Raw genomic sequence first — 17,107 nt, 5'->3', positions numbered from 1 at the left:
CCCTGTGTTCTAATCCCCCCCCACTATTCCCCTACACCATCCCCTAGATGCAGCCCAATATATGTTAAATCCAATATATGCATACATATTTATGCAATTAGAAAAAAAGAGAAGCAAAATAAAATGCAAGCAAACAACAAAAAGAGTGAAAATGCTATGTTGTGAACCACAGCTCCTACAGGCTTCTCTCTGGGTATAGAAGGCTTTCTTCATCACTGAACAATTAGGACTGGTTTGAATCATCTCATTGTTGCAGAGAGCCATGTCCATCAGAATTCATCACTGTATAATCTTCTTGTTGCCCTGTATAATGATTTCCTGGTTCTTCTTGTTTCACTTAGCATCAGTTCATGTAAGTCTTTCCAGGCCTCTCTGAAATCATCCTGTTGGTCATTTCTTATAGAGCAATAATTTTCCATAACATTCACACACCATGACTAATGGTAAATGACCAATTTATTTAGTCATTCTCCAATTGATGGGCATCCATTCAGTTTCCAGTTTCTTGCCACTACAAAAAGGGCTGCCACAAACCTTTTTGCACATGTGGGTCTCTTCCCTCTTTTAAGATCTCTTTAGGATATAGGCCCAGTAAAAACACTGCTGGATCAAAAGGTGTGCACAATTTCATAATTTTTTGAGGATAGTTCCAAACTGCTCTCCAGAATGGTTGGATCCATTTGACAGTTCCACCAACAATATATTAGTGTCCCAGTTTTCCCACATCCCCTCTAACATTTCTCATTATCTTTTCCTGTCATCTTAGCTAATCTGAGATGTGTGTAGTGGTATCTCGGAGTTGTCTTAATTTGCATTTCTCTGATCAATAGTGATTTATAGTACCTTTTCATATAACTAGAAATAGTTTCAATTTCTTCACCTGAAAATTGTCTGTTCATATCCTTTGACCATTTATCAGTTAAAGAATGGCTTGGATTCTTATAACTTTGAGTCAATTCTCTATATATTTTAGAAATGAGGCTTTTATCAGAACCTTTGAATGTAAAAATGTTTTCTTAATTTATTGCTTCCCTTCTAATCTTGTCTGCATTAGTTTTGTTTGTACAAAAACTTTTTTTAACTTAATATAATCAAAATTATCTATTTTGTGATCAATAATGATCTCTTCTTCTTTGGTCACAAATTCTTTCCTTCTCCATAGATCTGAGCGGTAAACTATGCTATGTAGAAGCATTAATTTGAAAGAAAAAGACATAAATAGGGAGATGAAAACACAATATAATATGTCATTCACATGTCACTGTACTTTGCTGGTACAGTGTAAAACAGGTATAAATTAGAATACCAATAGGCTGTGCCAGTTAGTATTATGAACTATTAATTCAAAAATGGTGATGGTATAAAACAAACAACAAAAGCAGTTCTTTTACTTCTACATAATTAATTGTCCACCTCCTTTCCTTTCCACCTCAGGCTATTCCAAACTTGCTCTTCTCTCCTAAAGTTTCATACTCTACTCCCTCAACCTGCATTAAAAGCTGAGGACCTTACTTATTACTAAAAAAACCAACCAAACTATGCAACATGACTTAACCCATATTGTCTTCTCAATGTAAAATCCCTTCATGATATCCTTGATTTTGTACTTCTCTAATCTATGATAATGAGGTCCTCCAACCCTTCTCCCTATGCCCTAGACCCAGTACTTGAAGCCTTCCTGATATACCCAGGTGTTAGAGACCTCTAAATCCAAATCATCTTGTTTCCATTTGGCACACACCTTCATATACACATGCAGTTTTCCCTGTTACAATGCAAATTCCCTGAGAGTAGGAATTTTAACTAAATTGATTTGGGGAGGGGAGGGTGAGGAGAAGCTGTATCCTCCTGGTAAATGACTGGTAAATACATGATTAATCTCCCCCAATAGATATGCACACAATAAACATACATGCTCTATAAGCAATGTAGAATTGAATTAGGCCAAAGGAAACTTGAGATGCACAAAATTAAGAGAAGTTACTTCACATGTTAATAGGAACTATTTGTGTCTGACTTGTAGCAAAGCATTCTGAGCTTATATTGTTCTCTTCGAGAACCAAGGACAATCAACCAACCTATTCACACATGTGTATGTATGCACATGTGTATTTATCTACATCTATGTGTATGTGCATATGCATATCTATATACACATTTATATCCCTGTCTAAAATTAAGAAAGGGATGAAAAATATAAAAACTGAAGATTCAATTTAAAAGTACATTGTATTCAAATTTCCCCCTCAGAGGAGCATTTACTAAACATTTGTCAGCACATTCCTGCATTTAGGCTACATTAATAGGTCAGATGACAGAGCCAAAGGACTTTAGGCCATAAGGATGGGGCAGATTGTGAGATCTCACTCTTTCATCTCATTGGAAGAAAGGAAATTATTGACTTCCATCTCATCCAAGTCCTATGGATAGTAAAGTAATCTGGATTAAAGAGGAAGATGCTCTAGTTCTGGCAAAGCATCATGGAGTTTCAAATGGGTCCTGGGTCTGCCATGGCCTGAGGAGGGGCAAGGGCAGGTAATAGGTGGGGCTTCAAATATTCCCAGTAATAGAGCAAAGCACCACTGTGACCATTTATTTTTTTCTCATAACTTTCAAGTATGATATTTATGCTACAAATCCACTAAGCAAAGCCTTTTTCTTGTGTTTTCTATGGATTTGAGTACAAACTCTATGTTAATAACTATTATTAATAGTAATAGTGATTATGTGTATATCAAAGATGTGCATCAGTATCCTGACTACTTTGCTCCATATGCTTATTACCTCAGGATCTTCAGTGAAATGGAAAATTTACACACCAATGAGTTTCAAAATCTTTTGGCTTTTAACACGTTGTTCTTCATTTTAAGCTATGTGTTTGTTTCACAGTGAATGTCCTGATGCAGGAGAAGCACATTCTCTCCCCACCCCATCACATAACTTTTTGGCAGCAAGTAGTATCCTTGTAACAAAAACTGATGGCCTCAACAAAAAATGTGAAGGTCAAATGTACCCACAATATGACAGAATACTACATTTCCTGTGGCATAATAAACCACAAGACTAAGCTTATGTCACCAGAACTTCAGCATGGAATTATATCCTTAATTTATATATATAATTTCAGGATATGTTATTATACAACTAAACAAAAATCATACCAGGATCTTATTTTCTACTTTTTTTTCCAACTGGGTTTCAAAAAAGAAGACAAGAATGACATCTCCCCAAAATCTAGTATTTTTTAATTCTTGTATGCAGTTAGAAAGAAGGAAAGAAAGAAGGAAAGAAGGAAGGAAGGGAAGAAGGAAGGGAGGGAGAGAGGGAAGAAGGAAAGGAGGGAGGAAAAGGAGGGAACAAGGAAAGGAGGGAACAAGGAAAGGAGGGAGGGAAAGGAGGGAAGGGAGGGAAAGAAGGGAGAAAAAGGAGGGAAGAAGGAAGGAAGGAAGGAAGGAAAAACCATACTTATTGTACTTTTCTGAGGTAACTTCCTTAATGCAAAGTCATAGAGAGGCAGTACATTGCTTAAGTGGATAGAGTAAACCAGTTCCAAAGTGAGGAGGACCAAGATTCAAGACCTCTTCTAAACACACGACTATGACTTTGGCAAGAAAATCCTTATACCAAAAAAATCACAGATCGAGTATCTGATATCTAGTAATGAAATATGCATTTTCTATGAAAGAATAGGAGTCTTGGGAGAGTATGATATGGTTGAAGGCACAATGAGCCCAATGTTTCCTTTGATAGAATGTGTCTTAACAGACATTGCTTCCTTTTAAAAACAAAAGTACAATCAGTGCGTATGATGGTATGTAATACATAGTAGGTACTTCATGAATCCAATTATATTAAATGAGATAGCTTCCATAAAGAACCTTGTAAACCTGAAAACAGTATGTACACTTTGCCTATCAATACGAGATAATATTAAATGCTTGGCTGATATTAAAAAAAACATCCTGGTACTGATGAGCAAGCATGACTTAGTCAGTCTGCTTAATTACTATTCAAAAACTTTTTATCCATGCATAGCCACATATGATCACTAGTCCCAGGGAAGAGTCTGACAATTTTAAAATTCAGTGTATTAGGTATTGGGAACACATAATCTTTCCCTTCAGTGTTCAGAAGATATTATGCCAATATGGGATGGAAGATAAGTGTTTTATAGTCACAGGGCTAACTACTATAGACTGTTACAACATAATTTCCTTCTTTAAGTCTCTGCTGACATGTTCATAAGAGCACTTTAGGAAGTATGGATAGTGCTTAAGAATATTCTTTTACTTTTAGGGGGAAAAAGATTATTTATACCTCTTCAACTACTCTTATTGAGATCTCAGAGCTAGTCATCCCATCAGTGAGAGAGGAAATTATATAAAAGCAGAAAAATTGTATTTATTCTTTAAAATTAGCTAAGAGATATTACATATCCCTTATGACCCAAAATCTTTTTCACATAAATTCCTATCTAGTCATATGTTTTATATAGTAAGAAGTTGCCTTTTTCAAACCTAAGAGCAGTTTGGCAGTTATCCCCATGACATTTCATCACAAAAGAACCAATCTATTCCTTCCCACCATTCCCCAGAAGTCTTTGAGGATACCCATTTGGCCATTCAACAATACAGCTGAGTCAATGTCTGACACCCTTATTATGTGCAAGGAACTCTGCAGACTGCCATCAAGACAAAAATAAAAGTCCCTGACCTTGGTGAGCTTAATCGCATTAATTACTCCTTCCTCACTTTAGGCCACCTACAGATTTGATAAACAGCTCCTTTATGTTTACATTAATGGAGTTTGTAATAAAGAACTACTGTCTTCTCAGGATCCAATTCAATATGAAATTCCTAGTTACATGGTAAAGTAAAGGTGACAATAGACATTTTAATACTTAAAAGATCAAATAACCAAAATCTCATTATTATTTAATGTAACTAGAAGGTATCTTTTCCAATTGCCCTAGGGAAATTTAATGTGATATAAAAAAAAAAAGCTATTGGATATACAAAGTGGAACTGTACAGATAATCTAATTCAAAATCTTTGTTCTATACATTAGGAAAAAGAGACCAGGACATTACTATATAATAAATATCCTATGTTGTGCCTGAAATGATAAAATAGCTTCCATACATACACATATACATCCATATATGTTTATACATAATGGTTCACCTTGGGTACTATGCAGGAATTCAAACAGCTACATCATGAGTTTCCTTTTTTACCACTGAGTTTTTTTCCATGTTATTTCTACTAGATAAAATACTGTGAATTATCATCAGAAATAGCTTTCTGTTTATACAAAAATATCACATATAAAATCATTAGAGTAATGCTATTTGTGACTAATTACTAAGTGTTTATGGTTTGGTGCACACATATGGTGGAAATATTTACTTAAAATGTAATACAGAGAACACCTAGAGACAATTTGATGCAGTAGGAAGAGCATTAGCTTTGAAGTCAGTAGATATATGGTTACAAATCCCTGGCTCTGCCATGCTAGGCAGGCCATTTATTTTCTCTGAGGCTTATCTTTAAAAGAACAACTTAGAAAATGATGATTTCCAGCTCTAGTTCCTGTGCTTTTGACCCTAGAAACGTCCAAATTGATAAGATGTAAAATGTTCAATCATTGTCCACTGAACTTTCCACAAACATTACATAATCCTGATGCTGTTGAATTCTAACTACTGAATGATTTTCCTTTTTCCTTAAAACTGTCTTGCTGCCAGCTGTAGCCATAACCAATGATTTCAATATAAATGTGTGTCCATATAGTTTAAAGTATTACCCAAGTTCCTTTAATTCATAAGATAGTTTGAAGCCCACTACAAGAACAAAACTTCTTTTATCCATAATGTGAACTCAACATCAACCCACATGAACCATGGCTTTTTTTTTTTTCTGGCTGGAGAGCTAACATATATAAAATATAATACATAGTGCTACAAAAACTTATATAAAACAATTTCTACATTGGGTCAGAAATTAAAAAAAAGATAGAAACCTATCTGCCTAATCTTCCATTCACCCTTTTCTGAGATTAAGTGACATTTACTATCATTTCAATCTAGAAAATAATGATCCGAACCCTAAGCTGCAGACTCTCCATCCCCTGCCCTCACTCCCACCTCTATGAATTCCAGCCGTTTTGATCTCAGCAGGACACCTCTGGCATTATGTAAATACTGGTTCAATCATCAATGCTAGAATTGTAATAAACTGCCCTGTAATTGTTCTAAGACAGCAGCATTTATTCTCTTTTCCCACACACTGTTTCTTGGTACATTTGCTTTTGTAACAGTTTAATTTTTTTATTTCTAAAACTCTACAACTCATGGATGGACTCACTTGAGTGCTTCATGAAGCTTGGTAAATAACCAATTAAACAAGGTTTGGTTATTTTTCCAATGGTTATTTCTCCCTAGGATGATCACCTCTGCAAAAAGAAGAAATCCTCTAGAAGTTATATGCTGGCATTATTTCCAAAATATTTTCAAATTTATATCTTGTTTTGTTTTTGCAAAATTATTGTATAGAACAGAAGAGAGAACATTATTGCTTTAATTTTTATAGACAAGACGATCAAGACACAGAAGGTTTCTTTAAGGGAGCAGAAAGTCTGAGCAGTAAAAGTTAAAGTTCTCAGCAAAGTGCCGGCATAGGTTATTGTTGTTTGACTTTCATTCTTGAAGAGGACCAATGATGTCACAAAGGAGTTGACTTGAATGTGAATTGGATTTGTGAGTCACAGTTGTGCAAACTCATCAGCCTCAGTCTCTCCTCCAGAATCTTCAGAGTCCAATGGGAAGATTCTAGGATGTAGTGGATGACCTTGGCCTTTCTATAGATTACAGTAAAATAATGATTTGGATCCAGAATATATTTATTCAAATCCTGGCCTTACTATTTATAACTTGTGTGGCTTTGAAAAGGTTATTTAACTTCTCCAGGACTTTATATTGTCATATGCAAAATAAGATACTTAGAAAATGAAAAATTTAATCTGGATTCTCAGTTAAAATATTTCCAGAGAAAAAATTTTCTGCTATGCTATTATTTTCATTGATATATATATTGAATTCTCAGGGGTATGTGAGCCTGGGGACTCTCCAACTCAAGATATTAGGGTCTGTATGTTTATATTGATTTGAAGAGCATTGGTATGATAGAATCTGAGATCTAGAAGTCAAAGAAATTCTTAGAGTTCATTTAGCCTAAAGCCCTCTTATTTTACAGATTAGAAACTAAGGCCCAGAAAAATTAAGTCATTTGATAAACTCAAAGGTAATAGAATACTAGCTAGCCTCACAACAATCCTGGAAGGGAGGTACTATTTATTATTTCTCTGATTTACAGATGAGAAACTGAGGAAACAGAAACCCAGGATCATACAGCTAGTAAGTTTCTGAGGCAAATTTTGAAGTACTGTATTGCTGACCCCAGACTTCCTACTCTAGCCACCTAGCTTCCTTTGTGGGATGTATACTAGGCATTTAAATATAGTCAGAGATGCCCTAAGTCAACTAAGGAGACCAATTTATGGCTGCTCCCGCCCCCAACATATATCAGTAGAAAGCACTTTGTCAACGAAAGGCTTTTTTAAAAATCAGAAAACACTCAGAGCAGTGGCTCACAAGAACATTCCAGTTCATTCACATTCTCACTGGAAATTTGAAGCTAAAAATTTTCCCACTATTAAATTTCTACCTACTTGGGATCAGTTTTTCCCACATTGATAAAATATTCTCCCAGAAGGTTTTCTACCTTCCTACACTTCCAATCCTTGTTAGCCAAACGTTGAAACAACTTATTGTAATCCCATTTCCTTGATATTTTCTCCAGAACTTTCAAACTTATCCAGTTTAGCTCTATTTTTTTCAGGCTCACTTTGATCCCATTTATACTTTTATCTGTCTTTTCCACCATGCCCTTTGAAATCACCTCTCTAATTATTATGAACAAATTAGCCATGTTCTGCTTTTATCTTTTAAGTGTTCCTTTCCTTCTCAGACTAAACTAAAGTTCTTCTTAAGGATACAGCAAATCCAGGACCACAAAATCATAGGATCACTGAAGCTGGAGCTCAAAGGAACTTTATAGTTATTCTCATTATAGATTCTTGGAATTGGAAGAAATTTTAGAGGTTGTAGAGCTCAATCCCTTTTATAGAATCTATAGCTTTGTCTGACGCCCTTTAGTGAAAGGAAACTTCCCTTTCCTAAAGTTGTCGATTTCATGGATCTTCATTACTTCTTTCTTGGACTACCTTGAATTTTCTTGGACATCTCAAGTAACCAATCTCATTTGCCTCTACTCTTTACCTGCTATGACCCATTTAAAAAAGCAATGGGAGATTAATCTTCCAAATTCTTGAGTATGATCATATAACTCCATCGTCCAAAAACCTTTAGTGCCTACCCTTTTTCTATCCAATAAAAGTTAAAATTTGTTGGCTAATATATGTGATCCCCCTCAATTTTGATCCAGCCTGCCATTTCAATTTTATCTCATACTACTTCATGAGAACACCCAGGTACTCATACCTGTTTGGTGATGTAATCACACCTGCCTACCCTGTGCATAGCTTGCTATATTCCAAGCTGTACTTTCCCAGGCATTCTTGGCTGCTTAATCTGCATTCCGTCTGCAGTAATTCATATCATTCAGACCTGGCACTAAACCCCTATTTCAGTTTGCTCATTGGCCAGTGGAGACCAGATATGCTTAAGACAGATGGAAATGGATCTGTAGGAGCAACAAACCACCTGCCTGGATAGGAGAAGAGACAGTTTGTCTGAGAATGTTAAAATTTTTCCTTGAACCCAACTTTCAAATAGTCCCTTCATACACTGACTGATTTATCTACTTTTGTTTTCATTTGTGTTTCCTTAGCAACATTGAGGTTAGAAAGCGTTTAAAGGTACAGTTAATAATAATAAAGATGCTTCGTTACTATTCTTCACTTTGAAAAAACACCGGTATCCATCTTTTCTCTCACTTTTCATGATCTCTGTGAGAGCCAGAGCAGCTGGTCTGATTTCTGACATTTCTACAGATTGTACATTCCACAACTTCATAAATTTAAATATTCTATATTCTAACTAAACAGATCTGCTCAACTCCCCAACATAGCATGTATTACTTTGCTGCTATGTTTGTTGACTGATTTCTCTCAAATCTTGTGCTACTATGTACATTTGCTTCTGCATATTATGTGTCAATTTGTTCCATGAGTAACTTTTCTATGTTTTTTAAACTTGAAACAAAGTTTTAATAATTACTACTTTGTACTCATCTTTGCAACTATGCTACTATCAGGACATCTTCCTTGGATGATCCTTTTGGAAGAGAAGGGAATACTAGTAAGAGGCTATTAAAATAGTCTGCTATGAGCCTGAATGGACTAGGGTGGTAGTTATAAATGTGGAGAGAAAAGGACTGACTTGATAGATGTCTTGGAGACAAAATCAGAAAGGCTTGGCAATTGAATGAATATGGAAAGTGAAGGAGAGATAAGAATCAAAGAGAACTTGGTGAACCCAAATGACTTCAAAGGTTGGTAAAGCCTTCAACTGAAATAGGGGATGTTTGAAGGAGAAGTGGCTTTAAGTAGAATGTTAGTTCCAAATCAGCATCAGCAACTAGATTGGCCTTAAAATGCATTAAACTAAAATACTAATGCTAGTGTAAGTAGAGCTGAGTTCAAATCTTATATTTGGTATTTATTATTTATGACAAATCATCAGACCTTCCTAAGACAATAAATGGGGGGGGGGGATTAGATTAACTACCGCTACCTTCTCTTCTGTCTCTAGAACTATAATCCTATGAACATCTGTCTTTCCTACAATGTTGTGCATTATATCATTCTTTAAGTGCAATCCTGAAGGATACTAATTTATTTATGTAACACTTTGCTTATCCCAAAGGGACTATATAGACACAAAATGAGACAAAACAAACAAAAAAAAATCATCTAAGTATTTTAGTATTTGGTTTTGGCTAGAACTATATTACTAAAAACATATTGAACATAAGAACTGTGAAGTCTCACCTTCTATCCCTCCCTCCCTCCCTCCCTCTTTCCTTTTTCTTCCTTCCTTCTTTCCTTCCTTCCTTCCTTCCTTCCTTCCTTCCTTCCTTCCTTCCTTCCTTCCTTCCTTCCTTGTTATAGAAGATAGAGAGTAAAGGGGAAGGAGAGATACAGAGAGAAGATCTATAAAAACTTGACCTTTAATAATGACCTTGCTTTTTGAAATGAACAGATGTCTTTTCCAAATTGTAAGCCTTACCTGGAGATATTATCAGGAGAGCAAGCAGAAAGGCTGGTTTCCATGCTGTCAGAGCTATCCATGCTCAAAGTATCAAAGGCATGATCCTTATAACTATGATCTGGGTATTGGAAACTATTCAAATAGACATTTGATTCAGATGCAGTTCGGCTGTAAAAATCAGAAGATTTCTGCCTTTGTCCTTCATTCATCTGTTGGTGATTATACCCTAAAAGAACCACATGCCAAAAAAAAAAAAAAAAGTTAGTCTTTCATTTTTTAGTCTTGAGATCTCATTAAAAAGAAAAGAGCCTACAAACCCAAAGGCAGCAATCAAAAACATTTGCAAATGCATTCTGAGTCCTGTTCTAATTTGTTCCTAGGCAGATATGATCAAAGAAATTCAGTACACACTCACACCTCAAGCAAAAGACAAAGAGCTAAAGAAGGCACTTTATGAGAGCCTTCTCTTATGAATAAATCTTAGGAATCAGGTAGCTCATTTCACAAACTGCTCCTGGATAGTTCCTATCCATTTACTTTAAGTCCATGAAGAGACTGGACACATAAAGACAAAAAGATTAAAATTTAGGCACTAAAGCATCAAGACTTTGGTTCTTTTTAGAGCTGCTTTAAATGACATACCACCAGAAGAAAAGATGATTAAGAGAGTTTCTGTTTTTTTTGTGGAAGTGAGAGACAAGGGGAAAGTTGGTATCCTTTACTAGCAACTACTAAGAACTGGTAGAGGATCAGTTTGGGCAACTCATGGTACCTCTCTGGACCATAGCTTTCTCCTCTGTAAATTAAAAGGCTTGGACTATATGATCTCTAATGATATTTCAACCCTTAAGTTTAAATCTTATATTTTCTTCTTCCTTTCAGCTTCTCTCAATATTTTGGGATTTATTTATTTTTCAATCAAAGGTGATCCTTCCTATTGAAGCTCTCTGCCCTATTCTTACCTCAATCTTAACATTGAGGCATCAATATTTTGGAAATTTGGGCAAAGGCAAGTAACAAGAAGTCTGATACAATAAAATAGCGGAAAGACCAGCTGTTTCATCTCTTATCCTAGGATCATGAGAACTTATAATGTCTTTGAATACCTCATAGCCTTTGTTGTATTGTTATGGTTAACTTACTTTTAGCATTTTTTTTTAAAGCTCTTCATACAATTTTAATTTGGTGATTTATGCTTATATTGTAAAGCACTTCCCTTCTAACTAGCCTGGCTGGTTTCACCAAAATAATAGTTTGTGTCTAATTAATTATATATGCTAATATGAAAAGGGAACAATGACAATTTAAATTCCCAATTAATAAAACACATCTTAGTCAACATTTAGTTTTAATGTTCTTTGCTCATGTAATGATTCCATGGCCGAGCAAACTTTATAAAAGGGACACTGACAGCTTGACAAAATTGGCAGACTTGTTCTTCAGCTCCGTTTCTCTCCTGCTTTGGTAAGGGGCTGCTAATTAGGGTTGAAATGGTCAAAAGACAAGGATAGGCTGAAGGAATAAAATTTATCTCAAATCGGTTATCAATGCATTGTCTAAGTATGTTTATGACAATCAAAAACTATTTAAATAACAATTGTGTCAACTCTTTTATAATCCTAGATACCTCTTCAAAATGCTGATTAGATCCATGCAGAGTATTCATGCTATTAAGTGGTTTGGGACATTTCAAATAATAAAGTGAAATTTTGCTCTTAAAAGTTAAGTAATTTCTGGGGTAACATTAACATCTCATTAATACAAACTGTCATTGTGCATTAAAATTCTTCCAAAAAATGAATAAATGAACAAATGACTTAAAAGAAGGCAATTAAACAGAAAGCATATTATGAGATATTATGAATCTTCATCATATAGGTAAAGAAATTAAGCCATGGAATAAAGATGAGTGGAGCTTTGTCTTAAAATACACCAAAGGTCAGAATATTATGCTACTTTTTAAAATTTACCTTTGATACTTGAACTTTTGGAATGACTAATTGTTCTTTTTAAAGTGTTTTCCATGATTCATCATGAAAGAAGAAAAAAAAACATTATTTGAAAAGATTGTACAAGTGGACATTCCTTTGGCCTTTCAACAAAGGCTCATGGCTCATAAAATTTCTAACGGGCAGATTTCCTTACTTAGCAATGAAAAATGAATGCACAAAATATACAATAATGTGGCAGAAAATACACAGGAGTGAGTAATGGATATTTTTATTTTCTTCTTTTTTAAAAAAAATAAGGTTGGCATGGTTACCCTTCCTCTATCCTGAATACCAATAATTTAAGACAATCCATTATTTACACAGTAATTGAGATTTATTTTTAGGAGCAAAATGTCATTTTTATATTTCTAAATGCACATGACCCACAGCTGCGATGAAAAAGGCTTTGTTTTGTATTTTCAATGTAATGAATTATGTGACTATGAAATATATAAACAATAATCAATCTTCTCTATCCCTTAGTGATAAAGGCAGTTAGTAAGGTTCCCTGATTTTAATAAGGGACACTGAGGTACATATAACAATTATAATAGCTAACACTTATATAGTGCTTACTATGCATCAGGTATTGTGCTAATTGTTTTACAATTATTGTCCAATTTGTTTCTCTCAACAAACCTGGGAGTTAAGTGCTATTATAAACTCTATTTTATATATAAGGAAAATGAAGCAAATAGGGTTAAGTGCTCAGTCACACAGCTATTAATTGTCTGAGGCTGGATTTAAACTCAAGTCTTTCTGATTTCAGACTTGGCATGCTATCCATTGCACTACCCAACTACATGATAATAAGTAGTGGATGATCTAAAACCAGATCTTTTAGCTCCTAATTACTTGCTTGCTTTAAGTGGCCACCTCTCAGAGCAAATGGCTATATATATTATACACCCAGAAGCATAAAAGTTATTTATGCCCTCTCCGTACATATTCTTTCCAATTCAGAAGCTGGTCCTAAGGACTGTCCTTCTTTTATCATATGAACCTCACTTTGAGTGCCCAAATCAGAATATTCTAAAAAATATTTTAAGAAATGCCTAACATGTTTAATAATGTCACTAAAATGCTGAGGTTTTAAAAATTCTTGTAGGTAATGAAGAGTAGTTATAAACATCTTAATACATGTCAATGTTAACATTATCTCAAGTAGCTTGCTTTTAAAATTTTCTACCTTAACAAACATGGACCTTATAAGAGAATCCATACAATGAAAAATACTTTTCATGTAATCATTTAACAAGCATAGAAATTTCTTATTTCTGGTTGAGTGTACTTATGTATACATGGCAAAATGATCATTGACTACTGAAATGACATCCTTATTATATCCTTAAAGAAATAAAAAGTCAATATAATTTTTTTTTCAAAAAGCTCTAAGAACAACCTTATTTTGTGTTGGATTTTATCAGGTAAATCATTATACCCATTCCAATCACTAAATTAAAAATTTTTTTGTGATGCTTTGAACCATTATGATGGTTGTTATTTCAATGGCACTACATAATAACCTTTTTACATCTCTGTATTGTTGTTTTTCAGTCATGTCTGATTCTTCATGATTTCATTTAAGGTTTTCTTGGAAAAGATATTGGAGTGGCTTGCTTCTCCAGAACATTTTATAGATAAGTAAACTGAGGCAATATGAGTTAAATGACTTACCCAGACCCTGAGGTATAGGGGTCTGAGGTTAGATTTGAACTCAAGCCTTCCTGACTCCAAGTTCAGCACTCTATCTACTGTACCATCTAACTGACCTATATAATTATCTTCAAAAGAAATTATCTAAAAATGATTATAAATGAGATGCAGATATAAAAGCAAAATATACAGTAAAAATTACCAACAACACGTTTTAAAAGCTGAAAAATACATGCACACACGTATGTGTGTATATACACATATGCACATAAACATCCATGTGCATATATGCATGTATGCATACATGTAAGCATAGTAATATTCAATTGAACCTTTATCTTTAATCTTATGTCATCTTCTAAAACTATTTTATCTTGAATCTCCATAGACATTAGAAATTAAGTCATTGGTCATTCTATATTTGAAAACAGACAATCTTTCTGTCATCATAACAATACTTGGAGCTTGACCTTGAGATCTGGTATTAGGAACAGGTCCAAAGCTTTTAAAACATATAAACTTTCTTTCTTTCTTTCTTTGTATATCTATTTTTTTATTTGCTAGTTTATTTTTTAAAATTTTAGTTCCAGATTCTTTCCTTCCCTTTCTCTAGCCCCTTCCTTACCCACGAAGAAGGCAAGCAATATGACACTCATTGTGAAGTCATGCAAAACATATTTCCAGATTAGCAATGTTACCCCCAAACAAACAAAATAAAATTTTAAAAACCAACAGAGCAAGAGAAACAAAGTAAAGAAAAAAGTTTTAATTTGAACTCAGTATCTGTCAGTGCTCTCTGTGGAAGTATGCTATGTGGAGGTAGCATAAAGTATATAAACTTTCACTAAACTTTAGATCTTAGACCATGTTCCTTCACTGTCCCCCAACTCCAATGCTTTAGTATGAATAATGAATGGCCAAAGTCCTGTATATCAACAGTGGTGAATGTGATCCAAAATATTAGAGACAAAGGCTTCCCATTTCAGGTGCAGGGCTGCATGGGATTATATCACTGAAACAAGGCCCTTTCTTTTGACTGGTCTTTTGAAAGATAATTAGAAGTATTAGGATGAATTAATGAGAATTGTCTTCTCCCACCCTGCCTCTGAAAATTACCAGAATTTCTGCAGGTGAAAGAGTGATATTTTCTTCAAAAGAAACAACTTTAGGAGTCTATGTCCATGGCACTGCCATTGTTCCAAATATTTTTAGAATTTTTTTTTGGAGGGGGTAGTGGAAAGAAGGGAAGGAGTGGTAGTCAGGGACAATTAATGAGCCATGTAAGAAAGTCAGTTGCATTCTTTTATAGCCTTTGTTGGACCAGACTCTTTTCTACTTCTTTCTCTCTGCTTCACTGTGTTGGTGGCTACTTTATAGTTAAGAGATAATGGGAAGAAGGGATGTAGGAATAGAAGCTGAATAATTTTGAGTAGAATACTTAGGAGTGATTATTTGAAGACAGAAGACAGGATCTGAATTTAAAAAGAACATGAGTTGAGATTTTGCTTCTTCAACTTAGTAACATGTGATTTTGAGTAAATCACTTCATTTCAGACACTTGGAAAAATGAGAAGATTGGACTAGGTGTCTAAGATCCTTAATAGTTTTAAACTTGTGATCTTAAGATCCTTGAAATTAGCTTGTTTGTATGCCATATTTGTGGAACAAGTCACTTAACTCTGTTTGCTTCAGTTTCCTCACCTGCAAAATGAACTGGAAAAGAAAATTGCAAACTACTCCAGTACCATTGCCAAGAAAACCCTAAATGGTATCATGTAGAATTGAATCTGACTGAAATGACTGAACAACAAAATGCCCATAATTCATACAAAACTCTAAAAAAAACTCCCTTCTTTGTGAAGCTTTTCCCATCTTCCCTAATTTTTAGTGCCCTCCCAACACAAAATTTACCTTTTATGTACTTCATATGAATTTTGCATATTTTTATTTATGCACATGTTTTCTATCCTTAACATATAATCAAAAGGAAGGAATAACCCTTCAGTGCAGGTACTTTTTTATTTTTATCTTTGTATTATATATGCAGGTCATATAGTAGGTAATCAATGAATGTTTGCTGAGTGATTGATAGGTGGGGAAACAAATAAATTGAATCTCACTAGAAGTTGAAGGTTTTCAGGAAATTTTTTTGGTCACTCATAATAGAATAAAATCTCACATTTTCTTGCTATCTCAATAGGAAAAAACAACAACATTGCTCTAGATACCTTTATATTCAACATTAGTTATTTATGTTTTCCTTCCTTCCCACCTCCTCACCACTGCTTTACTGACAAAACTATATTAAAGATCCTGATTTTTGAGGGGACAACCTATTTCTAATTTAGATAAGGCCCAGGACTCTCTAGCTCTTTGACTCCACATGCCAATTATCTCACACCAAGGGAAAAAAAACTGTTGCTTTTATTACCATCACCAACCTCTTCTTAAATGCCCCCCAACAGAAAAAATAATCAACAAAACAAAAAACAATTTTTAAAAATTCTGCATTCCTCCATTCCTAACTGACTCTATAGAATTGTGAAAAGCTGGGTCTTTAAAGATATTCTCTTAATAAAGGCATACTAATGAGTATCAATAAAGTACTTCCCACAGAGGAATATTAGTAGAGGAGTCTCCTTCATCTTCTGCAAATTAATTTAAGACAGGTCATCAACTGCTACTTGGGGAGGAAGATATGGGAAAGATTAGCATAGGAAAATAACTCTTCTAGTATCTCAGATAATCTAGTTGTTTATACAAGCAGAAAAATTAATTTTTAATAGCAGAAATATAGGTGAGAAGGGATTTCAGAACAGTTCATACCCTTTATATACTAACACAAACAGCTAGTCTCCTGGAGAACTTGTCCAAAGCACAAGAACATAATTAGTCAGAGCTAAGCATATTTATTCAGAATTTACCAGATACAAATTCCACAACTGATACGTCTTCCTGTGTTCACCACACCAGAATTAGACTAACCCAAATATTCTATGTATTAACAAATTGTATTTCTCTCTCTTCTTTCCCAAACCAAAATAAGAGCCATAGAATTAGAGATCTAAAGGTGGATGGGACCTTAAAGGCCAACTCCCTTATTTTAAAGATGAGGACACAAAGGCAAGTATAAGGAGGAGGTTACTTGCCCAAAGTCACAGGCAGTTAT

At 34.4% G+C, this 17,107-nt stretch overlaps 1 protein-coding gene across 8 annotated transcripts in view; it reads right to left on the bottom strand.

Annotated features, from left to right (window-relative positions):
• PHLDB2 (pleckstrin homology like domain family B member 2) overlaps positions 1-17,107 on the bottom strand; it is a 140,897-nt gene that overhangs the window by 24,200 nt on the left and 99,590 nt on the right. For all 8 annotated transcript variants that reach the window (XM_074301157.1, XM_074301156.1, XM_074301163.1 and 5 more), the window contains one exon: positions 10,310-10,517. In XM_074301157.1, the coding sequence (XP_074157258.1) occupies positions 10,310-10,517 (208 nt within the window). The remainder of the gene's footprint in view (positions 1-10,309; positions 10,518-17,107) is intronic.

This window comes from Sminthopsis crassicaudata, chromosome 3 (assembly GCF_048593235.1).
Source record: "Sminthopsis crassicaudata isolate SCR6 chromosome 3, ASM4859323v1, whole genome shotgun sequence".
Taxonomy (NCBI): domain Eukaryota; kingdom Metazoa; phylum Chordata; class Mammalia; order Dasyuromorphia; family Dasyuridae; genus Sminthopsis; species Sminthopsis crassicaudata.
The sequence above is the reverse complement of the archived record's forward strand: the minus strand, read 5'-3'. Positions and strand labels throughout refer to the sequence as shown.